We start from the raw sequence: 27,171 nt of genomic DNA on the forward strand, positions 1-27,171 counted from the left end.
TTTTCCAGTGAGGTTTCTGCTCATGTATACAAGCCAAGTAGAGACCACTGCTTATATCTTAACCATAAATATTCTTCTTAAAACAATCTAACAGTCTTGATTTGTAACTAGGTTTAAAAGACATTACATATATTTCTCTAGAGAGGAGTCAAAGAAAGAGAATGATTTTACAAAAAGAACAGTGCTTGTCGTAAATATCCTGGCAAATCGGAAATAAATCAAAGATCAAAATAGGATCAACATTGGCAATTAATTCACTATGAACAGAATGTACCAGAAATCCAAGCATATGCCTCATTCTCTACACACCTGTGACCTTACTAAAGAGTATTTACAAAGATTCTAGAAGGCTAGGACCGGCTGGATAACTGATAACTGAGGCTTTCAAATTTCAAATATGTCTCCATATTCAGTAGTTTCATCTGAATATTCTATAACTTTATGATGGATGCTATGCAGTGTCTGCACACAGACTGATAAATATTATAAACAATATTATATAAAATATCACTTATAGAACATTCCCAGAATAGTTTAACTGTGAACAGAAACTAGATCATCTGAGCTTCTCTGTTTTCTTCTATTTCTAAATTATTCTTTTTAGGAAATCATTGCAGATAAAATTTGGAGTAATAATGTCAACTTTATAAAATCTGACCAAACAAAACCAAAACCAAACTAGGCTGTCTGAATGGATTTCGGTAAGCCCTGCCCAGAGAAACCTCAGCACAGTCAGTGCCCACATCCTTGCCATGGCAGCATCGAGCTCTCTCTCATACCACAGGAGCTTGGAGGCAGCCACAGCACAGAAGCCATGAAGCCCGCTGAGGACAGGGTGAAGGAAGGGTGAACTCAGGCTGAGACTCCAAGAAGTAGAGCTTAGCACAAAGCAGGCCATCTTCCAGGGAGTCTAAACATTGATTAGCACAGCTGCACTCAGAAGAGAAGACAGCAGAAGTGATTCTTCTCAGGACAATATACCAGTAGTAGAGAGCAAAGTGGTTATTCACATTTTAAGAGCTCCTCCCTGGGGGAAATCAGAGAGGAAAAAACTACAATCTGAAAGATGAAGTAAAATAGATTCAGGTTTCATATTAACAGAAAACCCCTAAGAAAAGACTATTTCCCTTGAAGGAAGAGCAACCTTCCTAAGAAGGCTATGGAGCTGTGCTGGCTGCTGTCACACAGGATCAGACCACTGACTCTAACAGTGAAACTGCAAGGTACTATCTGGCCTACAGCCACAGGAAAGCAGGCAACACCTTTCCATTATCAGGACAACCCCCACCCCACCCCCACCATAGCAGGTGCTCCTGCATGTGCCCTTGTGCATAGGAAGAAGCAGAAGCAGCAGGGCTGGGGAACAAACCAGTGTAAGGGCAGACAGCACTGGAGACTTACCCTCCCACAGCCAGGGCAGCTCAGCAGGAAAGCAGGCCTGCACAGCCTGGACTAGACCAGGGAAGCAATGCTCTCTCTACAGACTAAACTCCAATCTACTGCTTGATATTCTGATGATTATGTTAGAAGACATTCACTATTGCAGCCCTGATAACTCTCTTTCAGTATTCTTAACCATCAGATGTATTTTGGGGGAATATTTATTCACATAATTTTACTTAATACAGTTCTTTCTACAAAGACTGAATTTAAAGGTATCCACAACATGTTCAATTACAGTAACAACATATTAATAAATTATAAATTAACAAAATCTTTATATTTGCTTAAAAATCATTTATCAAATGCTAACTTCCAGATTACCTGGAAAACTAAAGATGAAGTGGCTACAAATCTGGCATCCCAATTAAATTCTGATTTTTAAAAGTATATAAAATGTCCCTCAAATTACTCCAAGTCCCACTGCAGACGTGTTTATTTCACCCTTTTCATAAGGTATTATGTTTACAACTTGCTAAACATTTTACCCAAACATAGGGAAACCGTCTGGAAATGCAAAGCACAATGAAGTAATTACAGGAAAGGAACAAAAGACACCTGTTAGGACAGAGTCACTGTGGCCCCAGAGCGGGCCCATCCAATCTGGACTTTTCAAAGTTGCATAGCTGCAGGATGGTCAGTGCTGACAAGCTAGGGCAGCTTCCTTTCAGAAGAAACAATGTATTTCAGAAACTGCAGTTCAGCAGACAGTTCTACATTTAATTAACTAAATGTAATTATGTAACTTGATTTACTCTTTGGATGGCATTTTTTATAATATTAAACCTTTAATTCAAACTACTAAGGTATTTTAGTTCTCCAACCCAGAAACCTACTTTTGCATCCATGGGGGTGAGGTGGGGGAGGGGAGGGACCTCAGTTATACTCTCCATCCACAGAACATCACACTGCTTTCATTACAGCTCTCGGTTTCACATTGAAGAGTTTGTAAGAAAGAAATTGTGTGGTTTTCAAGTTAAGAATAGGTGAATGCAGAAACATTATGTTCGGGAAAATAAAAAAGTCCCCAAACTAAAAAAAAAAAAAAAAAAAAAAAAAAACACAACAACAATAAACAAACCAAAAACCAAATACACTAAAACAGCAGCTCTACAGAACTTAATAAAAAGTAAATCAACTTTGAAATGAGTTAACTTTGGCGTCTGAATACAAAATGTTTATCAGTGTCATCTATGCAGTGACTGGTGCAGGATGTGCAGCATTTCAGAATCCCTGTGTGCCCCTTATATGCAAGTTTGGTAGCTGAGTTCTGTAGTTCCTGTCCTTCTCTGGATGGCCCAAGTGTCCCAGAACTCAGATCCTGGATGAATGAGCCTGCAGTTCTCATTTTCTTCCAGAGACAGATCTTCAAATCTTCTAGATTTCTCAAGCATCTTGAAAAGACAAGAAAACCTGTATAGAAATAAGTTATCCTAAGTCATGGTCAATAAGAGTAATGCAAAGAGAAATACAATATCTACTTCCCTATGAGCAGTGCTTTTTATCACGGTAGCCTTTCATACCTCCCATTTTACTACATCAGAAATTTCTAAAACTATTCTGTAGAACAAAGCAAGAAACAGAATGATCAGTTAGAGCTTAACACAGTCAAAAAAAAAAAAAAAAAAAAAAAAAATCAGCAAAAACTTAATCCTTTTCCACAACAAATGTTGAGAACTAAGTACACACATGTACACATATACTCACACCCTCTCAAACTTAAAATCACTGCCCCAATAACAACAGTAGCCACCTTCATAATTAATCAAGACTGCATCTTCGTGTCTCTATTTTGAGTTGGTAATTAAATTACTATGCTGTAAATATAATGTGGGGTCTCACTACAGCTTTTGGAAACAGACTCCACTGGTTTAGATTTCTGCATGTAGTTGAGAAGAAAGATCAACCTATCCCATGTAAATTCATTTCAAAGCTCAGGTGTCATGTACATGTTAGGACTCCTAACATGAATGAACTAGGATATTAAGAACACAGAGATGTTGTCTGAGTTTAACAGAAAGATGATGGTGACGATGAGATGGGATGTGTTCTGAAAATCTCATAACCCTTCTGTGACACCAACAAAAACAGTTTACTGTTGAGAGCATAAACAGACCCTAAGTGTTCTGTGGTCTCAGTGTCTACCAATCTCCAACACAGGGCCTTTCTGGCCACTCTTCTGCTGCCCAAGGATACCCAGTCATCAAAGACACTGTCTTCTGTGATTTTGTTCACCAGCCTGCAGGCTAAAGACTTAGGGATATATTTTGGTACATTAAACAGAAAGTTAAAAATACCTGCCTTTTAATATAGCTCAGGCTGACCTGGAACTTCTGCCACCTTGTCCAGCAAAACTCCCATTTTATTAGCACTAGTTTTCAGTATATCTCTTAAAATGCTTCTCTAATTTTCCATAACGGTATTGACCCAGACAGGCAATGCTTGACAGCATTTCAAAGCATCCTCCTCATCCAGAAAACATTTCTTTTTTTCCAGGCTGGGGATTCAGCTCAGTGGCTTGGAGCTATCTGGCCAGCACATATAAAACTTTAGGTTCAAGCTCCAAAACAACCACAGAAATTTTTATCATGGCTGCAGATGTACCTCAGTCTAACTGCTGGCATGTAAAAGGTCACGGGTATGACTTCCAATACTGTCAAACAAAACAAAAGCTCTACCATTCTAATAGGGAAATCCAACCACAGATGTGCACGCGCCCCAATACAACTTCATCACATCCACTGCTCTGCACCAGAAGAAATCTTACTATCCCATTTTTACTTAGGGTCTTGCTAGGTTCCTGGGTAATGGTCTTTTTGTGCCCCAAGCTCCCAGTGCCTCTGCTGTCACATGGACCCAGCTGCAGTCCTCACTTCTGAATCTGTTAACCTTAAAATTATCCTCACCAATGCTGCAACCAAGTTTCCTGAACACATCACTTCTAGTTTCTTGTCCACATCACCTAGACTTCTAAGCTAAATAGCAAGAGCTACTAGATACATAGTTTACTTATTGTCTGCAGAGGCAGGGCACATGTGTGGAGGTCAGAGAACAAGATATGGAAATTGGTTCTCTCCTACTATTCAGGCCCAGGTTTCAGGCTTGGTGACAGTCACCTAAATCCACTGTCTTAGGGTTATCACTGCTCTGATGAAACACCGCGACCAAAAACAACTTGGGGAAGAAATAGTTTTATTTATTTGACTTACACTTCCATATGACTATTCATCATCAAAAGAAGTCAGGACAGAAACTCAAACAGGGAAAGACCTGATGTAGAGGCCTTCGACGGGTGCAGCTTACTGGTTTGCTCAGCCTGTTTTCTTATGAAACCCAGGATGACCAGCATAGGGATGGACTCACCCACAGGTAGCTGGACCCTCTCAGATCAGTCACTAATTAAGAAATGCCCTGCAGACTTTGTATACAGTCTGCTCTTCTGAAGGCATTTTCTCAATTGAAGTTCCCTTCCTTCTATTGACCTCAGCTTGTGTCAAATTGACACAAAACCAACCAGCGCCTTGCTAGCCCAAAGAGCAAGAAGTGATCAAAATGAGCAAGTGTGAGGATGGCAGCGAGAGGACCTCAGAACAACTCTGGCCGCAGTCACAGTGCCGGCTGTGACTCTATTGCCGGCTGCAGGGCTCTCTACTGACTTCACAGTCGCTGAAGCATTACCACTAATCAAATGCTTCATACTTAAAATGGCTGTTAGGCTAACCTTATTTTTTCCCCTCCAACATACATGATACCTTCTTTAAATTACCTCATGAGATATGAAAAAGAAGATAGTCATGGGTTTACCTTTAACTCATTAAGCATTAATAAACTATGTCAGCAGAACAAAACTATTACAAAAGTGATGTTTTGGCTTATTAGTGATACAAACATTTTGCAGCACATTAAGGATGTGGCTAGTCACATGATACAGCTTTTGGAAGCAACTGCTACCTAATCATCTCAAGATCGCTAACCTAGTCATCAGCATCAGAACACCTGTGTTCAAATTAGCACCAATAGACTGTGTCCTCAACAAGTCAATCCCAAGCACATCCTTGTTTGTGCAACAGGAATAATAGTATTTGCAGGGTTACTTTAACACCAAGCAAATAACAGACAGAAAATTATGCTTACAATACCAGCACATAATACTTCTGAATGACCAGAAATCTATTTCCTAGGAAAACACCCACAACAGTGCTCATGAATGTACAGTAAATTCTCTTTGCAAGCTGGGGCTTGAAAAGCATCTTGCTTCTTTTTATTTTTATGTGTATGTGTGTGTGTGTGCATGTGTGTATGTGTGCATGTGTGTATGTTTGCACGTGTGGGAGCTAGAAGTTGACAACTTGGGTAAGTCTTTTATTAAGTCTGGAGGTTTAATATGGAGCTAGAAGTTAACAACTTGGGTTTTCCTCACTCACTCTCTACATTATTTTTGATACAGTCTCCTACTAAATCTGGAGGTTGCCAACTAAGGTAGATTAGCTAGTCAGTAAGCTCAAGAAATCCACCTATTTCTGCATTAGAAATTCAGTGTGTACCACTGGCCCAGTGCTTTTTACATGGGTTCAGGGAGAAATCTGAACTCAGGCCTTCCATGACATACCCTTAGCCCTCTTTCCTTAAAGCACACGACTCAGATATAAATGACACACAAAAAGTTGTGCATATGCCATGTAATTGGATGAGTGTGGTACAACTTACTTTTTAAAATCATGAGACTTAACTACTCTGACCTTCAAGAATTCTTCCTAGACAATGTGGTCATGCATGATACATTGTTTGTGTATCTGTTTCCTCCCAGCATTAAACTTGAATCAAATAAACAAATGTGTTTTAAAGTACCAAGAGTATTCTAGTTACTTTCAAGAATCCTGAATAGTTGCTGTTTTTTTCTGTTTTGCTGTTGTTTTGGGAGTCATTTTTGGCACTAGGAATTAAGCCCAGGGCTGTGATAGCTAAGTATGCATTCTAACACTGAGCAAGACTCTTAAGTCTCCATAATATATCTTTAAATATGAGTTTTTATATAGTTGTCTTACAAAATATCTAGAAAACACACAGACACACATACATACACAATAAAAAGTTGAAAAAACTGAGGATGAAAATAGTAATTCAAAATAACATTTTATAAATCAATAAAAAAAGAGACAATTACCCATTAATACAGGAATCTGGTGTGCTTAATCTGAAGGGTGCTCTGGACAAGATCTATTTACTTCAAACCATTCATCTATGCAGCTAGAAAAGAACAAAATTAGAAAAGTGAAAACCCTATGTATACTTTTATCCTAAGAGTTATAATAAAAAATACTACTTTACTGTCTTTGGAGGGGAGAAAAAACATTGTTTTTTTTTTTTTTTTTTTTTTTACTGATTACACTTGAAAGAAAGATGTTAATTACTCTTCAGTTATTCTACATTATTAAGGGGGAAATCCTCACAATTATGCAATGAAGTACTTTCAATTTTAAAAAGGAAAACTATTCCCTTAGAGAACTATCATTTAATCAATATTTAAAAATCAAGTCAGAGTTAGAAAATTTTTCCTTTTCAAAATAGTTACTACAGGCCTGTTTAGGTTGTCTATCAGTATAATAAAAATAGATTTAAACTTTAGTTCCTTACAATATTGCGTGACATTTAAAAAGACCACATTTCTGTATAGTTATTGAACCTTTAGTTCCACCCGCTCTGAAGTCCATAGACACACAGAGAAGAGACTGTCTACAGCACTCTGATCTTACAGGAAATCATGTACAGGGTATGCAGAAGTACCCTTTTTCTTTGGGTTTGTGTATGTGTGTGCATGCATGTACATAAATGTGTGCACACATGTGGAAGCCAGCCACAACCTTGGAGGGCACTCCTCCAGTGCTGCCCACCTTTTATTACTCAACAGGGCCTCTCACTGGCCTGGCACTCACTAAGGGAGGTGGTGAGGCCAGCAGAGCACTGAGATCGAAAGTGCTGCCACCACACTAGCTCTTTTTTACGGGTTCCAAGAACTGAACCCAAGACCCCGTTCTTGTAAGACAAGCACTTTACTGAGCTGTCTCCACAGCCCATCATTATTCCTAATGTAGATCTGCACTGCCCAAAGTAGCTTTCATGTAAGTTCATTAGACAACTGACAACAGAATGCTGTTTCTCGGTCCCATTTCAAGTGCTCACAGCAGTGACATGGCAATGGTGGCTCTACTGTCAGCACAGACGTAACATACTCTTCTCACTGTGGCAAATATACAATCAATGTCTTCAAAGAACAAGAAACTTGGCCAGCAGCTTGTAAGTACTAATGCGGAATTCACACTGCTCAGTGTTCTCACTGGGGCCACATGCTAACTTCTGCATGCTCAAAGCCAGGCTAGCCAATGCTGCAGGGGTAGAAAATGAGGTACAGTTCTCACACCCCAACAGGGTGGTTCTACAGGTGGCAATAATTGAAATAAAAGGTAAAGCTAAGGTATGCCAATACTTCCAAATCCTTCAGCAACTCCTGATACCACTGTAAGTATTTACTCTAAATATCATTCCTCAATTCGGTTACAATGTGCTTTCAGTTTGGTGTGTACCACTAAAAAAGCTCCCACCTACATCTTAAAACAAAATGCTGCAGCTGTGGTTACAACTCATGCAACTGAACAGTACTTATGCAGTCTTCAGTGGGTTCTTACTGTATAGCCATGTAATCTGGGGTCATGATGAGAAGGCAGCAAGTAACTTCAGCAATTTCACGTAAACTGGTATCAATCCACACAGATTCTATTGTAAACTACCTCACTGGTTTAGACTGTGGCATCCTTTCTCCAAGCTGCTCCACCAGGAAGTAAGTATTCTGAATTTAGTATTTTATTCATAGGCATTTTCTTATTAAATAATTCTAAAGGCATGTATTCCAAAAACACAGTGTTACCCCTTATTTAAAAACTTAATGCTACCATAAATATTATGCCTCATTTGCCTTCTTCATAAATGCTTGTAAATGTGTATCTCATTATATAAGAACATCACACGGACTTGATGCCACATAATCCTAGCTGTTTGGTTGCTGAGGCAGGAGAATGATAGCTTTAAGGCCAGCCTAGAAAACGTGTGAGATCCTGTTTCAAAATAAATAATGACAAAGAGTATATCACAATTTATATATCTATTCTTTTACTATAGAAATTCTCAAATTATCTATAGGCAGTCTCTGAAAGGTCATACAAAAATATAAATTATTTCTGTCACTAATTATAATTTGAATTGGCTTTTTAAAAAGTCACAGGAGGCTTTCTCAGTGCTGGTTTACATCCGGGTTTAGATGCCTTATTCCTTTCCCTCCAATTGTGGTCAGTACCCGCTTTCTCTAGACTTTCCTGCAGAACAGACCTGAGAGGACAGGGACCAACTGGTAACATTATAGATGCCTACCAACGACATCATCTTCTTTAGTGAATTAACTACCAACAACTTTCCACCTTCAAAACATATTTATAATTAATTTATCTATTGCAGGGGGTGCTTGTGTGTGCTTTGGTGACCACGTGGTGACTAGAGCCTACAGGAGCAAGTTCTCTTCATCTACTCGAAGATTCTGAGGATCAACTTGGGGTGTCAGGCTTGGGGTAAGTACGTTTGCCCACTGAAATACCTCATCACCCCCCACCCCCACCCCAGGGTTTTTTTCTTACAAATTTTCAAGAAGCTACTATTATTCAGGTATCTGAGAGAGGGGAGGGGAGAGGGAGGGAGAGAGAGAGAGGGAGAGAGAAGGAGAGGGAGAAAGATAGGGAGAGAGGGAGGGAGGGAGGGAAGGAGGGAGGGAAAGAGAATGAATTTGTGTGGCATGTATGTATGTTATCTAGTATGGGGGTCCTGAAATAAAGTAGGTATTGTTTTATTTCCTACTGATCACAAATTGGAGATCTTTCTACTCCAGCCTCCTAAATACTGGGATTATAGGTGGATACCACCATGCCTGACTATACATGCTTTTTAAACCTTTCCATAAAATCACAAACTAAAATTAACAAGGTTTGATGGTTAATATGAGATTAAAGGAAAGCCATACAACATATTTTGTTACTAGAACAAAAACATGTTGATTTCTAATAAATACTGTAGTTTTGGAATGTCAATGAGTTTAATAGCATATATAATTAAGGAAGAATTTAGACTGACAGGCCATGAAGACAAAAGCCAATGCACATAAAACTTAGAACTGTGACTGGGCTGAGACACAGCCTGATGGGATTCTGAGAGGGTCATGGGATGAGTGCCCTTCCTTCCACACTGCCCTACTGAATGGCTTGTTCTCGCTGCAGCTGTTACACAGTAGCTGTTATAGTAGCACTTATGCTAGAAAAAGTATCACATGGACAGAGTATTTCCATGGTACTATACCACTGTGTTTCTATATGCCAGCTACACACATTATCTGCTGCAGCAACTGACTTAAGGACTATTCTATTTCAAACACAAAACTTTGTTGTCCTGGTCAGAGACATTTCCACTATTTCTGCCTCAAATGTGAACATGCTACAATTTGTAACAATTTTATCAGTTTTCTAAGTTTATCTTTTAAATGACTGAGAAGGTGCGCCATTTGAGCTCCTGGATATCAGAAGAGGGAGGGTGTTAGAGCATCTACAACTAGAATTACAGGAGGCTGTGAGCCACCATGTCAGTGCTGGAAACAGAAGCCAGGTTCTCAGCTGCTGAGCCATCTCTGAGCATTCCTTAAGCTTATTTTGGGGGGATGGAGAAGATATATTTTAAGCAAAAAGAACGTTCTTATAAAAAGGTAAAAAATATTCCTCATTTTCCCCCTACTTCCTTAGATTTTTGAATTTTACATGTATTGGAGACAACCTAATTTTTTCCCCATTTCCTCTTCACTAAACTTTAATTATGGAAATAGAGGGATACATCCTTTTTTTTTTTTTTTTAAACTCCTCCTCCTGGTCTGAGGTGTGCCTTCCGACAATTCCTCATGCCATTCCCTCACTCCCCTGGCTTTCCCACTCCCTGGGGCCTCAAGTCTCTTGAGGGTTAAGTACATCTTCTCTCACTGAGGCCAGACCAGGCAGTATATATCCACTGTATATAACCACTGTATATCTCTCTGGAGGCCTCGTATCAGCTGCTGTATGCTGCCTGGGACAACCTAGAATTTTTATTTCAAACTTTAAAAAGGGTTTCAACTGCTTTTCTCTACCTGTAATTGGTCCCAGCACCATTTACCCAAAGCTTACTCTGTCTACAACACGGCAACAGTACCTCTAGTCAAATGTTTTTTTTTCATTTACTTAACTTGTATTCGTGCTAACATTTCCCAAATTTTAATGCACTTAAATCCTCATAACTAGATAAGTTTACACTATTATCTTTACCCTAAACATTCAGAGACAAGGAAATCAAAACCTGCCTAAGATCACACAGTGAGTTAATCAGTGGAAGGACTCAGTCCTGATTGCAGCTCACATGTGCCTCAGTCTCATGCTGTGCTTTCCCACACAGGCTCCTGTGCGAATGGACTCCGTTTATTTCTGCATCTCTTAGACATGTGCCAACAGGATTATCCTTCAGGAATATGCTCACTGCTCTCTTTGGTCCTTCACTTTTAATCCATATACATTTTTAGAAACACTGTGTCCAGTTGCAAGAAACTAAGATTTGATTAGGGCAGCATTAACTATATAGATTAATTTGGGTATAAATATTATTTTTATAATACTGAGTTTTTCTATACACAATATAATTTACATGTACATTAATCTTAGATACCTTATGTTTCAATAACTGTTGGGTAAATATACAAACATTCATCAGGCTGAATCACGGAGCTAGGGATGCAGCTTAGTGGTAAAGAGCTCGGCACGTGTAAGACCCTGAGTTTTATCTCCAGTACCAACAAGTGAAAACAGACTTGGAAAGTTGGAAGTCAGGCACAGTAACACACACCCCAAATCACTTGCTCTCAGGAGGCTGAAGGAGAACACAGCTGTGAGGGAAGCCTAGGCTACAAGGACATTTTGAAGCTATTCTATGCTATACAGTTAGATTCTATCTGCAAAAATAAAGTCAAAACTTGGCAAGCTGCAACCACTCAACTTTTCTGTATCTTGATTCATTTTTTAGTCAAGATTAAAAAAAATAATCAAGATAGTTTATATCAAGATAGACAGATAATCAAGCAGAGTTCTCTGTATTTACCATTACATAGTAATTCTATTCTAAGCCATGCTTCCTATGATGGTTTACTTTGTGATGTTAGTACACACTGCTAGTTTAGTTATTAATTACCTGATACAGTTCTCTACCCTCCTAATTCTGTATTCATCTGTACCATTAAAGCTGCTGCTTATCAAGGTCACATCTAACATGTCACCACTCGAAGTTTACTCTGACAGACAGAATGAATGCTTGGTTTGGATTTACTTTTGTGCCCCTATTTTGTATTGTTCACTCTGCTTTCTCCATCTGCAATTGCCTCCATGTTTAAGTAAAATTCCACTTTATTCTTCTCCTTGGTTCCAATGCTTCAACTTCTTATTCCTCTTTTAAAATATAACTATATTTTATCATTTCCTTTAACCATGTGTATGTATGTGCACAGGGCACCAGTGCCCTCTGAGGCCAGAGTTCTTGGGTCCTTACGCCTTATAGCCTCTCCCAAGGCTGGAGTTGCAGGTGGTTGTGAGCTCCTGGACAATTAAACTAGATGTGCTCTCAATCCCTAAGCCAACTCTCCAGGCCCCACTTTGCTATTCTTTTTGTGGGTACTTTAAATAGTGGTTGTTTTGCAACAGGGGTTCCCTACTAGGCCTGGAACTCAGCACGTAGACCAGGCTGGCCTAGAACTCACAGACACCCAAATGCCTCATCCTCTTGAGTGCTGGGATTAAACAAGAGCCCTGTACACCTGGCTTTGTCTTTTGAACTAAAATTGGTCCTATGTTATTCTAAAACAAGAAGACATGTATAAAAAGCAAGTGGGCTTTGGGGTCAATGTGCTAGAATTCCCAATGTGCTGGAATCCTCACTTGCAGTTGGTTGAAATACAAACCTGGAGACAGTCCTACTGTCTTATTTCCCAGTTGTAACTGAAGTGGCTGCTGCACAGACACCTGTTGACCAAGCTGAAAAATACCTGAACACTAAGTGGTTTAAAAATGGCAGCCATTTAGGTACAACAGATGCATGTTCAAAGTTGATCTGAGCAAGGAAGAGAAGGCAGGTGGAGGGTTACTAAGCTGAACAGAAGAGATTGCATGAAGAAGAAAATTTTTAGCTCTAACTACATTACTTGGACTAAGAGAATAATCCTTTTGCCTTGATAGCACATTAGTTAAAGAACTGCTAAACTTACCCTTTATGATATATACACAGGCAAGGCAGTCGAGCTATGGTGTCGCCCTGCTGCAAATCTTCAAGGCATATTGCACATTCCCCCGCATCTTTACTCAGCACGTCCTCTGTGAAGAGAAAAAGAATTTAGTACAGCAAACTAGCCATCAAACTGAAAAACAAAAGACAAAAACCAAAACCCATCAATAAATGACATGCTACACCTGAACTACATGAAACTCAGCCCACACTTGAAGTACTACCGACAGCACTGAGGCGCCCTGTTACAGAGGCATTAGAGTGAGCATGGACACAGTGCCATAGTTCTCAACTTGCACAAGAGTCTCATCCTCAGTCAACAACTCAGTTATTTCCAATTTCAAATTCCTATTCTTTCCCCCATGTACCAATATTAGTTTAGTGTGTAAGACGCTTCAAAAAATCTTAGCATAGTATGGCTAAGAAAGCATGAATATAAAACACCACTAAGTTTTTTTTAAGTTAAGACAAAAAGAAGCCATCCCCTACAGGAAACTGCTAAAAAAGCTGCTTACCTCAAAAAGAAAGGAAAAAAATGCAGAAGGATATAAATGTTGTTTAAAATTTTCAGCATTTTGGAGATTAGGCACTAAAAAAAAATCTTTCTTCATCTTTCCCATCAACAATAGCATACCAACTCCAGACAGTGATCTAAGTAGATTCCAGACAGTGCTGAAGGTACCGTAAAAACTCCATGATGTTTAAAAACACACGGGAAAACCCCTTACTACAAATCAGATGTTCCTTTAAAAAATTTAGAAATTATAATTTAAACCGTGGGGTTGGTTTGTTTGTTTAAGACAGGGTCTTACTTTGTAGCCATGGCTGGCCCAGATTCGCTATGTATACCAGGCTGGCCTCAAATGTACAGAAATCCTTCCCTGCCACTGCCTCCTGAGTATAAGGAACACAAACAAATGCTTTAAGGAACCCTGGCTGAACTTGCATGTTAGTTCCATATCCTTTGTGTGTGAAAACGCTGAAAACATAAAGCGTGCCATCACTGCTGAGTATGAATAAAAATGTTAGAGAGTATGTGGCTCCCCTCAGGGATTCATTCCGAGGCAGTAGACTGATGGAGAATGGAAGCCTGGTGATGAATGACTTCCATGAACAAAAAGGTATCCGCACACATAAGCTAACACAGAGATAAGAACAACTGTTACATCATTCAAGTTCCTGCACTGCACTCTTCTGTTGACCAGAGAGGCCACTATCATCACCTGTTCTCTTCCTGTTTTCTCCCTACACCCAGTTCTCTTCTGTCTCCACCTCCCCCTTTCTTCATCTCCACTGAAGTCTAGGGTTTGGCCTATCAGCTAAGGACCCAGTTTACAGTTAAAGCACTAAACAGACAGACAGCAGGAAGAACAAAAGATGGTGAGCTTCATCCCCAGCACTGCAAAATAGAGAAAACCACTTAATAAAAATTTCTATTTTTAAATAAATATATATATAGTATATTCCTACCATGTAGATTTTACCTGCAAAAGTAAATTTAAGCCTAATAAAGGTGTGAATGAGTTTTCTAATAAACTTCAAAACCAAAGCACTACTTTCTATGCAGCCCATACATGATTGTGAGATGCAGCACTGGTTTTATATCTCCCAAGTTAAAAAAAAAAAAAAAAAAAAAACACCTCCCTAAGCTATGACACATAATCCCAGCACACAGGAAGCTTCAGGCAGGAGGACTGCAAGTTCAACATTATCCTGAGTTATACAGACTGAGCCTGTCTCAAAAGGAACAAAAGCAAACAAAATTGCTGCACACGCTTATCTCAAAGCACACCAGGCTCCTCTAGCTGACTGAGAATGCAGTCAGGCTCAGGAGACATTAGCTCTCAACCTCATTCCCCATGAAGACAAAGGTGAATGACATGAGCACCTGAGAAACACACGTTATTAACCACTCCCCATAAGTCCACATAGCAGTTCAACATGAACAGAATACGAAGAATCAAATATAGTGTAGAGAGAAAAATGCCTGACTTCTCTAACACTTCTATACTGACCTATAACCAGGTGTCATGTCTTTATTACAATGCCTTAAAAATAATTTGCTATGACAATTTTAATATTTATTAAAGCTAAAATATTTAATGGAATTTTTCATTAACTATATTTCTAAATTTTATCCTACCCATAAAATTTGTACAAAAAAAGCAAATTCAATCTATAAAATTATATTTTAAGAATATAAGACTAAGAATTGTATTTTACAAATTCTACAAAATGTTTTAAACTTTCTGGGGCAAGTATGAACCTCAGAAACTTTGAAGTTTAGTTAAAAAAGAATGTCCTACCTTAATTCAGAATGCTGTATTAACGACAATTATTCTGATTTTTAATTGCTTTTAGCTACAGGACAATGACAACTATATTTTTAGTATCAAGACAAGTACACCCACACACAAACACCCCGAACAGAAACTTAAAGCAAAGATCAAACTCTACTGGATTCTCCTATACAATTCTTATCCAATCAGACAATTAAAGCCAGTTTTAATAATTCAGCTGTTCAGTGCTCAAATGATATCTGGTAAGCAACTAACTTAGAATGCAACTCTTTCTTTAAATAAAACCTCATAATCACTGTTTCAAAAAATGGTTAGTTTTTCAAAATTTAAAGTCTTCTCATAAAATCTACATAAAACATTTTTACAGTTAAAAAAAATCACTGTGCAATGTGAAAACTGAACTGCGTTTTTTCAAAGTGTTCATCACCAACCTAACACACCTGGAGTAGTTGGTATGAGCACCATTCTACTTCTCTGGTGCACTACTATCAATGCATCAATGTTAACATACATATGTGCGGAGAAGTTAAAAGTGATCATGTTTAACAAAAGGTGGGTTGCCGGAACCACTTTGGGGATATAGTCCATCTCAACATAGTAACAGATACCGTCCAGAGTTTCTCAGTATCTGCCTGATGGGGTGGGGAGTGGGTACAGAAAGAACAGGTAAGAGGAGGAAGTGCAGGAGACGCTGAGCCAGGCATGATCTCACATGTCCTAACTATACACAGGAGGTCAAGACAGGAGGAAAGTATTCAACCAAGCTAAGGTACACAGTGAGGAATAGAGCTGGGGAAGAGACCACCCACCAAAACTTGAGGATTCATTTATGGGCTGGCACGGTGGCATACACCTCTACTCCCAGCACTTGGGCGGCAGAGGCAGGAATTTCTCCTCTCCAGACGTTTGAGGCCAACCTGGTCTATATAGTTAGGACAACCTAGACTACATATGAGATCTTGTCTCAAAAACCAAACAAACAAGAACTTAAAAAGTTGAAAACTAAAAACTTAATACAGATTTCCATTTTGCTAGTAATTTAAGACAACTTTTGAAACATCTTAATACTTGTCTACAATATTAACAAAGGGAATGGACCAAAAATATTACAGTTAAGATTTTAAAGAATTATGTCAAATATTTTGTAAGTTACCTAAAATTTTACTAATAGAAAATACTTTACAAACTTCTTCAAAAAACAAAGCCAATTATCCTATTTCTTTTCCTCCTCATCCTGCTATTGCAGTTGTTCAAAGAACTCCATGTTGCCGAGGAATGTGAGACACTTCTGACCATATACACCATTGCTATGGGCAGACTAGGACAGTAACATGCACATGATTTGCCCAACACTGCATACACTGGCTTCACTCACTAAGGCAATACAAGTAAGCACTTCATTGCATTCTTTTGGACATACTTGTATTTGATGTTAATCTTACACAATAACGACTGTTACCTACACTTCACATGAGCAAAAAGGCTTGAGGAAGTTAAGGAACTTATCAGAAACACTAAATTAGTTGTGTTTTAGGACCACAACTTGGATTTAGGTTGGCTAATTAAGTAGTATTTTGCCTACTTCGTAAATGTTGTTGTTAAAAAATAACTTCATTCCATTTTTTAAAAATGTACTCATTAAAGTAGCATCAATATTGATGCAAATGAATGATTCAGAAAACCTTCAGTGTGTGAGATTCTCAAGCTGGAGTGGACCACATACTTAGAGAACATACTTTTTAAAATGTTGTGTATGCTAGTACTCTCAGGTCAGAGGTGTTGGGGTCCTCTGACCTGCCTGCAGTCATAGGCAATTATGAGCTGCTGATATGGGTGCTAAATATTGAACTGGCGTCTTCTGCAAGAGCCATACACTTCTTTAAAAACGATTTTTATTTATTTCATGTATGTGAAGACACTGTTGCCATCTTTAGACACACCGGTAGAGGGCATTAGATCCCATTACAGATGGTTTAAGCCACCATGTGGTTGCTGGGTTTGAACTCAGAACCTCTAGAAGAGCAGCCAGTGCTCCCAACCACTGAGCCATCTCTCCAGCCCAGAGCTATACACTCTTAACCACTGAGCCATCTCCCTCCAGCTCCAGGGGGGTTGGGGTGGGGGGGGGGATTGGGACTGGCCACACTCCCCTGCTGAGAGTTAGTAATGTATGCAGAGAGCATCTCATACCCTACTGCTTGAACAGCTTTAAGCAATCCTGGCCAATAACATGTTCCATCAGCAAAGCAACAGCATCATCTGTGCTAGCTATAGTGGCCACAAGCCAATTGCAATCAGCTCTTCAATTTTCAGCTTTAGTTGTGGTAAAATATCAAACTTCAAAATATGTAATAGCTGATGAACATATATTTATAAGCTAATTATAAATTTCTGTAAATTGATATTTCACTTATAGCTTCTCAAGCTCTTTAAGTTTGCATTGTCCAAAGAGATTACTTACAATTCAAGCAGCCAACTATGCAAAATTAAAAAATTCAGCAGGTCCAAGCACATATCCATATAGTTATTGTGGATTAAGACAACATGAAGAAAAGCAGACAGCCAAGTCTCCAAAAGCCAAACAACAAAGGCCAAGTGTCAGAGGCAGCCAGGGCTCCATGCACAAGTCTAATCTCCACAGTCACTTTCAGACAAGCATCCAAACAGTAGGTTCATCTTTCCAGCCAATATGACGCCGAGCGAGCACTATCACAGATCAGGCATTTTACCTGAGGATTTACTTTTTCTTGAACCCTCAATGATAGCAGAAGAAAACAAAAGCAGCTGAAATGTGAAATAATCCCTAGAAAAATCAAGAATTAAAAAAAAATCACAGTATTAGTAAAAAGCAATTACCCAAATAATAAAAAGTGGGGGCCTCTCTCACTAATATTTTCCTATATCGAAATTAGTTTAAAAGGAGTTAATTTTTGACATTTCAGATACACAAGGGGTTGTTTTGCTCATATATTGTAACACAGCTTATGATATTTAATAAAGTAAAGCTGATTTTGAAGTTATATATATCAATATAAATATGGTATCAAACTTTATTAGTCTGCCTCAAACTGCAAACCCCTGGTGAGTGTTGGTTTTCATCTCTCTCAGAGTCACATTCTGGCTCACCTTGGAATTACAGGCTTCTCTACCTCAATGCATATTTTGTGTGTGTAAATACAAGAAAGAGTTGATTATATTAATCATGCAGTTACTGTTCAACTGTGGTGTTCCAAACACTATAAAACTAAGATCAATTCTGGCTTTGAAGGATGGCTCACATCTAAAAATCTTAAGCATGCAGGAGGATTGCAAGTGGGAAGCCAGCTTGGGCCGCACAGTAATGTAGTTCACAGGTCTCAAGAGCAAGCAAAAAGATTACTGAAAAACAGAGTTTTTAATAATTTAAAAGTCATATGCCTGGAAATATTTTGGAAAAGCACACTTGGCATCACCTTCAAGAAAAATGTGACCGAAGTGAAATGGACTTGAATCTGGAATGGGAAAACTGGAACAGAAGGGACAAAAAGATGGCTTTCAAAGCATGTTCCCATTCCCAAGGTGATCTAAAAGCAAACTCAAAAAATCTAAGTACTAAAACAGGCAAGTTCCTTATAGGCTGCAAATAGCCATACAAGCCACCTAAGGAATTAGTATATATACATATATACATATATATGTATATGTATATATATAATTACTTCCTAATCTCCCAAATCTATTTCAATCTATTCCCCATTTCTCTCGTATTCACAAAAAGAAAACAAACATCACAATCTGCTATACCTAATCACATACTGTCTACATGGCACTCTACCCCACAACAAACTTAAAACTGTTGTATAAATTTTAAAAATTGTAATAAACAATTTTTATCTGCTAAATTCAAGTGCAGCATTGGCTACAGAAGACTTGTCCTTAAAACTAATCCAAACCTTGTCCTTAAAACTTGTCCAAAAACTAATGCTCAAATAAATTAAACAAATATTTCTGCAAAAAGTATAGCTTTTAATGCACGTTCATTTTGAATCACTACAAAGGGGGAGAGAATCAGTTACTAAAAAAACAAAAATACTATCATTTCCACATGATATTCAAACTTTATCTATTACGATGTACTTTAAAAACCAGAATAATGCATGGTTACAATGTTAAAAGTAGGCTCATAATGGCAATAAAAAAGTCAAACAATTTGAATATACAAACAAACAAAAACCCAATCACCCCATAAAAGCCCTACAGAATGTGTATAACTTAGACAGCTTCAAATCTGATTCTAAATTCCCAGTTTATTTAGGTGGTAGTAGCTACCTCATAAAGCAGTGATGAGACGTAACTAGTACCTGACTAGTACTATACCTGGCATGGGACAGGTAATGATCAATTACTAACAAAAGCAACAAGGGAAGAGAAACCAAACCCATAAATTAACTCTAATCCTCTAAGGTTACAATGTATGTCCACTACCAGGAATACAAATGCATTGTAACCATGCAAACATGAAGGAAAGTTAATTTCTAAAAATAAGTAAGAACAAAGAAGGCAGGCAAAAACAAAAACAAAAACAAAACAAAAAAAAAAAAAAAAAAAACCAAGAAACACTTGGGAGAGCTATTCTTCCTGGGATTCTGTGCCCTTGGGGAATCTTTTTAAGGACACCTGTAGAGCAGAGAGTAAGTTTCAGAGGTAGCATGCACAGCTTCCTTGAGCTCCTCTTCACTGTACCTGGTCACTGATGTGGGAATCAAGACTTTAGGACCAGCAAAGGGCTTTTTATTCTGGCTGCTGTGATTTCATGAGTGACAATCCTTTGGTTCTTACCCCTAACCAAAAGGTTATATATTAGACCAGAGTTTACACAACTTTGGCATGTTAAATGATTATGGAAAGTAAACAATCTTGGCAGTTCAGGAAGTGGATGCAGGGGGAGCAGATCAAGTCCAGGTCTGGCTGCACAGTGAATTCAAGTACAGCTTTGGCTACAGGAGACCTGTCCTTAAAAAAGCTCTAGTCCAAAAACTAATGCTCAAATAAATTAAGCAAATATTTCTGCAAACAGCATAGCTATGCAATATATAAAGCCAAAGGCTATGAGGTGGCTCAGTGGGTAAAATACTTGGTGTGCAGACATAAGGACCTGAGTCTGAATTACCAGAAGGGCCTGGTGGCATGCTTCTGTAACTCAAGAGCTGGTGAGGCAGAGACAAGCAGATTGGAGCTCTCTGGTCAGCTAGTCTAGTGGAATTGATGAGTTACAGGTTCTTACTGAACCTGTCTCAAAAAACAAGATGGAGAGCAAGTAATAGAAAATAACATCAATCTTTAATCTCTATATACAAGCATATGCATGTACAAAGACCTGCACATATGCAAGCACGTATACACATATAAAATGTATACAACCAGAAAAAATTCTATAAGACTAATACCACCAACACAACTTAAGAGACTTTAAATCAAAGAAGAATTGGTAAAACCAGTTATAGTAGAAAATTTTATGAAAAATTCTGTCAGACTTACGTAGACCAAACAACTCCTAGCAAGGACACTGAATATTCCATAGTTCAACCAACTCAATGTACAGTTAGTGAACTGCTTAAGTAGCCAGGTGTAGTGGTATGTGCCTTTATTTCTTGTGAGACTGAGGCAGGCAGAGCAGTCTTAGCTCCACGTGGTCAGTCAGGGAAATGGAGGAACTTATACAGTGAGCACCTATTTCAGACAAACAACACTAAAACAAAACTGAAGATTTTTTTTTTTACTTTATAGAAAACATACTTTGTTTATGTTCTTTCTAGTTTGCTTCTGTTGCTATTATAAACACGTTGACTAAGAGAATGTGGAGATAAAAGTGTTTATTTGAATTATAGATGTAGGCATACTTGCAGGAAGGAGCTCAAAACTCAAACAAGAATCAAAGTACAGACCATGGAGGAATGATGGTGTGTACCGGCTTGTTTATAAGCACATCTTCAGCTATATTTTGAAAAAATTGTTTTATGTATATGAGCGTTTGGCCTGCATGTGTGTCTGTGGACCATGTGCGTGCCTGGTGCCTGAGGACAGAAGAAGGCACTGGATCCCCTGGAAGGAAGTTACAGAGGATTGTGAGCTATTGTATGGGTGCTGGGAACCAAAGCTGGGTTCTCTGCAAAAATAGTTAGGTACTTTAATGGCTCAGATATCGTTTTAATTCAGGCCAGGCTCCCTCTACCAATTAGCAATTGAGAAAATGCCCCCAGAGACAAGGCCAGGCCCCAGATCAATTTGAACAAGGCATGTCTTTGAGATTCCCTCTTCCCAGGTGACTCGAGGTTTGTGTCATGTCGATAGCTAAAGCTGTGATAGCTTATAAGCATTTTTTACAGAAAACAGTGATGTACTTAACTACAAATACATCAATAAATTTCAAAAACAGAGTGCTGTGAACAACACTCTGTAAGATTAAAATCCAAACAACTTTTCACTATATCTACCAAATCTATCTTTGAAATTAGTAAAAGGAATAAAGCATATTACTTTGGTAAAGGTCATTTAAATGTTATCCTCAAAAGTGTTTTTATTAAAATATAGAAAGAGAAAAGAAATAAACTATTTGGTACTTAGCATCAATAAACTGTAGATTAATTTAAAACTACTGTCTCCTTTGAAAAGATCAATACTTTAGTTTGTCTAAAGCACAAGTACAAAAACACATTACAATAAAAAATATAATCGAAAGAGGAAAAAAATCATGTAAAATGTTATAATAATGAAATACAAAATTAAAAAAAATATTATTACTTATTATTTTGGGTGGTTGAAAGAGAATCTCATGAAGCCCAGGTTGGCTGGAAATCCTACTTCTGCTTCTCCCAGTGGGGGGCATGGGGTCATTACACCACACTCAGTCATAGAAAAAGATTATTTTCAAACTAAATTCCCAGAATGCATTGAAAAATTGATAAGGACTTCACTGATAAAACCCAGTGATCTATCTTTAAACAAGTGGATGGTTTCAGAGTACTGCCGCAGCTGATGGAGAGACCAGAGCTTTCTCTAAACCAGACAATTTCAGAGCAAAGGGAGTTTCCAATTCATAGTGAAAGGAAGGAAGGAGGGAAGGAGGGAGGGAGGGAGGGAGGGAGGGAGTGAAGGAGGGAGGGAGGGAAGGAAGGAAGGAAGGAAGGAAGGAAGGAAGGAAGGAAGGAAGGAAGGAAAAGAAAAAAGAAAACAAACCAAAATCCTAGCACTTGGGGAGGCCAAGGCAAGAGATTTGTTAAGTTTGAGGCCAGGCTGGGGTACAAATTCTGTTTCAAAAATAAACAAATAAATTAAGCTGCCTTTTGTTATAAAGGAGAAAATGACACACACATTACTCAAGTTCCAAGGCAGCATCCATTCAGCAGGTTAGTGATAACTAGGAAAAAGCAACATGCCCCATAGCGTCATGGTATCCTACAGTAAGCTGGTGAGTGATTCAGTGAGCCAAGAAATAAAACCCACAGAAGCACTCGGTAACAATTCTCTTGTGGATGACACATGGCCACAAAACCCAGACTTGCTGAAGTCAGTATTCGATGTCATTCTGTCCTGCAGCTGTGTACCATCAGCATAGCAGCTACGTGTGCTGCTGCAGTGTGTGAAAAGGGGTGACTGTTGGGCACAGCCTTGAAGAGTGAGGCAGACCACTGCCACACCCTCTCTTTCTCTCTGCTTCAGGAATCTGTGTCTCTTCTGTCACACAGTCCTACCTTACCTTCCAAGGGCCAAAGCAATGGGACCAAAGTATCATGACCTGAAACCATGGGTCAAAACTAACCTGTCAAGCTGGCTTTGTGGGTTTTTGTTACAGCTGCTGAGAAGCTAACAAAGCCAGCAACACTTAGAATAGAGAACTGTCACTCTTAACCTCAAGAGCAGTAATATAAACCTAGACACCAAGCCAGTTTTTTTCTTTTTAATCTAAACAAATGCTGACAAAGCAGGTTCCTCGATGTAGCAGGCAGATCATTCTGTGGGATGTTTCTCACGCCGTCATCAGCTCCCATGCACATGCCGGAACTCATCCTCTCCCAGAGTTCCTCTAGAAATACAGCTGTCTGAAAATAAGCCTGACTATTTTATACATTTTTGTAGATAATATATACTTCACAGATAAATTTCAAATTTTTAGACCAAGCTACTTCTGGACATCTACACAAGACACAATTACAAAGTATATTGAAAGACAATTCTTGTTTAGGCATTAACATGATTCACACCAAGCCAGCTGAGCTGGTGTCAACATTTAGGAATTCAAACACGAAACAATGAAAAGTCATGTGACCAAAAGATTCAGCCTCAGAGTTTCTGACTCACCTGCTCTAAACTTTATGATAACATAACAAATGCTTTCTTTGCTTAGGCATTAGAAAGGCCACCTCCAAACAGACTCGCCACCAGTGTGGTCAGTGGTATTCTGGGCCTTTGCCTTTAAAAGCAGAGAAAATTCCCAATGCCCATGATAGGAAGGAGCATTATGAATGTGTCACGCATTCCCATAACCCCTAGGTCAATACACTCAAAGATCCTTTCTTCATTATCACAGCCCATAGGCTAGTTTTAAAGTTAAAACGACAAAAAAGTTTGTGAAAACTTTGCTTCTTGCTGTAAATAAATGTTTATAGACAGACCCAGGCCTAGTTTTCAGGATGGCTTTATTAACTTTGTTTCCAAGTGTGTGTGTGTGTGCGCGCGTGTATGACACATGCCTGCCTGGTATGTTTTGTCATAACTGCCAAGTAGAATAGGAACAAACTCAAGGCTGCTGGGTTTTTTGTTTGTTTGTTTTTTAATTCACTTCTAACATGTCTTTCAAATTGCTTTGTTTTGGATTTCTTTTTTTGTTTCAGTTAGAACTCTACAGAAAAATTGGAGGCCTCATTAAGATCAGAGTCTCTTTGACTCAGTCTTTTACGAAACCTACAGTAAACTCTGCTCCTTATCATACTAAACAGTATGCGCAGAAGACCCCACCTTACAAGAGCACTGCTTTGAGAATAACCTAGCACTCGCCTTACTTGCTGCAAGTTAGATGCCTCTCTCCTTTATCTCCCACTGTACTCACTGGCTTAGCACTCAGCAAGACAAGAGCTCACTGCATTCAGCTATACTTTGAGACAATCTAGTAGACAAGTTTAAGAACTTAAACAGTTAAGTCAGAAAATAAAAAGCAGTCGAATCACAACATATATTATGTTCTGGATATGCAAAAATTAAATGTACAGAATACTGAGATAATATACAAATATATTATGCTTTTCAAAGTAATAAAATGGAGCTATAATTTTTTAAAAACCAGGAGTTAACATTGATGTTATTTTAAGGATATACATAGTAAATATAATGACAGAACAACAGAGTAAGAGTGGAAATAGACCTACCTACTTTTAGCCTCAAATTCTAGCTTGAATAAAAATCTTAAGTGACTGAATTTCAACTAGATTATGTAAAGAAGACAATTTTATAAAGCAAAAAGATCGGGATCTAACCAACACACATTTGGTATTTAAAGTAATTTCTAGAAGTATTTCTACTTATACACTGGTAAATGAATGGAGAGAAAGGCTTTGTCACCACTGAGATACTAAAGCTGGTGACACTATGTTGAGGAGTCTTCCCAAAGAACCAGGCAGTTATCTGAGGAATGTATTCATCTCACGGTAAGCCGTAAGTTCACTGCATCTTGGCACTGGGCATAGTGTCTTAGATAAAAGGTCACACATCAACTGTTTTTCTTATTAGCCAAATCTTATTTGATTTTAGTTGCCCAACTTACTCCACTTGCTCTGTGATGTTAGTTCTAAGTTCACTTAGCTGCTAAACTTAGCTAGTTACTAGGACTCTTACCACCCACTTTATTTCAAACTAACTTTTACATTTGGAATTTTGTTAAAGCCTTGAATTTCTTTTCTTCTTTTTCATAGTGGTATTAGTGTAGCTAAGTTCTTCATCTACTTATTTCTTTACATCAAAGACAGGCTCTTAAGCCGGGCCAGTGGTGGCTCACACCTTTAATCTCAGAATTTGAGAGGCAGAGACAGGCGAACCTCAGTGAATTCAAGGCCTGCCTGGTCTACAGAGCAAGTTCCAGGATAGCCACCTCTACATAGAAACCTTGTCTCAAAAGAACTTTAATAAATAAATACATTTTAAAATAAAATAAAAAATAAATAAAAAACAAAACAACAAAAACCTAGGATCTTAATACATAAATAGCCCAGGCTGGCTTCAGTCTTAGCTATGCTAAAGTTGTAGTAAATACCACAAAAATCCAACTGTTTTTCTTATTAGCCAAGAGGGAACTATTTAATTTTTAGTTGCCAAATTTATTTCACTTGTTCTGTGAGGACACTGAAGATTGCATGACAGGGTCAAGTTTGAGTACCACGGTGCAACATGTGAGACCCAAAGCAGCTACCTGTTACTGCAGAGCAAATTCATCTGTGAGCTGACAGGGACAGAGACATGGTGACAGTAAGCTTCAGTCTCTGTTTCTCAATTTATCTTCTCCCATTAGCTGTATATCTACTGTATTTGTGAAAAAACTTTGTCTTTGCTAACAATGTATCGTTTACTATAGATTTGTTTGTTATTTACTTTTATGCATATAGGTGCTTTACTTGTATGTATGTATGTATGTATGTATGTATGTATGTATGTGTGTGTGTATGTATATATGTATGTATGTATGTATTAATGTGCGCTACACATATGCAGGGCCCAGAAGCCAAAAGAGGGTGTCAGGTCCTCTGGAACTGGAGTTACAGAGAATTGTGAGCCATCATCTGAGTGCTGGAAATTGAACTCCTCTAGAAGAGCAACAATGTCCTTAACCACTAAAATACTTTTTCCTTCAGTCATTTACTATGTTCTTAAACACATCTTTTTCTGAACACAGTGATCACAACATTACTTCTTTTTAGGCCTAACCTAAAGAGTTTAGTCAGCATAACAGCTCTCAAAGTGCACTCAACAATCTAGAGTCAGGAAGTAAGGATGTCTTGGCCACCCCAGAACTAGCTCTGTAGACCCAGGATGGCCTTAAGCTCAGAGATCTGCCTGCCTCTGCTTCCCCAGGGCTGGGATTAAAGCTGTGCCCCACCATCACCTACCTGGCTAAATATGTTATGGTAACAACATTTGCCTTTTTCATTCTCACTCTCTCCTATGGCCCAGTGGAATTTTCTGGGACATCTGATGTGTCCTGTTATGTAGAAGAGTTTTGATAGTTCTTTGTCATTAAGTCTTAAATTAATTAAGGGTTAAAATTAATTAAATATTAAGGGTTAAAAAAAAAAAAGACAATGCCACTTTTGCCATTAGATGTTTTAGAAAATGAGTTTATTTTCACTTATCAGTAGACATAACCTAGTAAATAGATTATATTTTACACATATAAAGGTATCAAGAAGAGAATTTGAGTCCTTCCTACCATTTAAATTTTGCTTCAAACATAAAATTCTCATTATTTATGGTAAAAATGTTATCTTAAGGCAGTGAACTTACCATTATACGTTATTCTTGGCTTTGTTAAACACATCACAAGATGCAAATCCATTTCATCCGAGGGTACAAATTTTGAGCATACCGGGCACTTAAATCCTAAAACATAAAGGAAACCCAGGTTATTTAACTATTCCGAAGATGAGTTTTTAAAAGGCTTGTTAGAACAAAAGTGTTTACAACTTCATTATTAGACTAATAACAATGCATTGTAATACTTACATACGACTCAATTTAGGAAAAAGAAATGTGACTAGAATCAATATGACTTAAATCAATGTATTAAGCAAATTAAATGAGAAAAGTGAGCTCCACCATAAATTTCCTTATCTATTTCTATTACTTAGATTATTCTCATTTCTCATTTTAAAATCTTTCTCCCCTCCCCCCTTTCTCTCTCTCTCTCTACACACACACACACACACACACACACACACAGAGAGAGAGAGAGAGAGAGAGAGATAGAGAGAGAGATAGATAGATAGATTTAATGTTAGAATAGGTTTCTTTGTGAAAATTCTTTCCCAAT

General features: G+C 38.2%; 1 protein-coding gene across 2 annotated transcripts in view; it reads right to left on the reverse strand.

Moving 5' to 3' along the window:
* Positions 1 to 2,703: 2,703 nt before the first annotated feature.
* ZNRF2 (zinc and ring finger 2) overlaps positions 2,704 to 27,171 on the reverse strand; it is a 63,350-nt gene continuing 38,882 nt past the window's right edge. The window contains exons 2-5 of one of the 2 annotated variants that reach the window (XM_080932258.1): positions 26,646 to 26,741; positions 12,803 to 12,908; positions 6,605 to 6,687; positions 2,704 to 2,834 (exon numbers count right to left, since the gene is read on the reverse strand). In XM_080932258.1, the coding sequence (XP_080788384.1) occupies positions 6,630 to 6,687; positions 12,803 to 12,908; positions 26,646 to 26,741 (260 nt within the window). In that variant the 3' untranslated portion in view covers positions 2,704 to 2,834; positions 6,605 to 6,629. Of the gene's footprint in view, positions 2,854 to 6,604; positions 6,688 to 12,802; positions 12,909 to 26,645; positions 26,742 to 27,171 lie in introns of both variants that reach the window. The other variant, XM_080932257.1, reaches the window with a different exon arrangement.

The sequence above is a fragment of the Micromys minutus genome, assembly GCF_963924665.1.
Source record: "Micromys minutus genome assembly, chromosome: 18".
Lineage (NCBI taxonomy): Eukaryota > Metazoa > Chordata > Mammalia > Rodentia > Muridae > Micromys > Micromys minutus.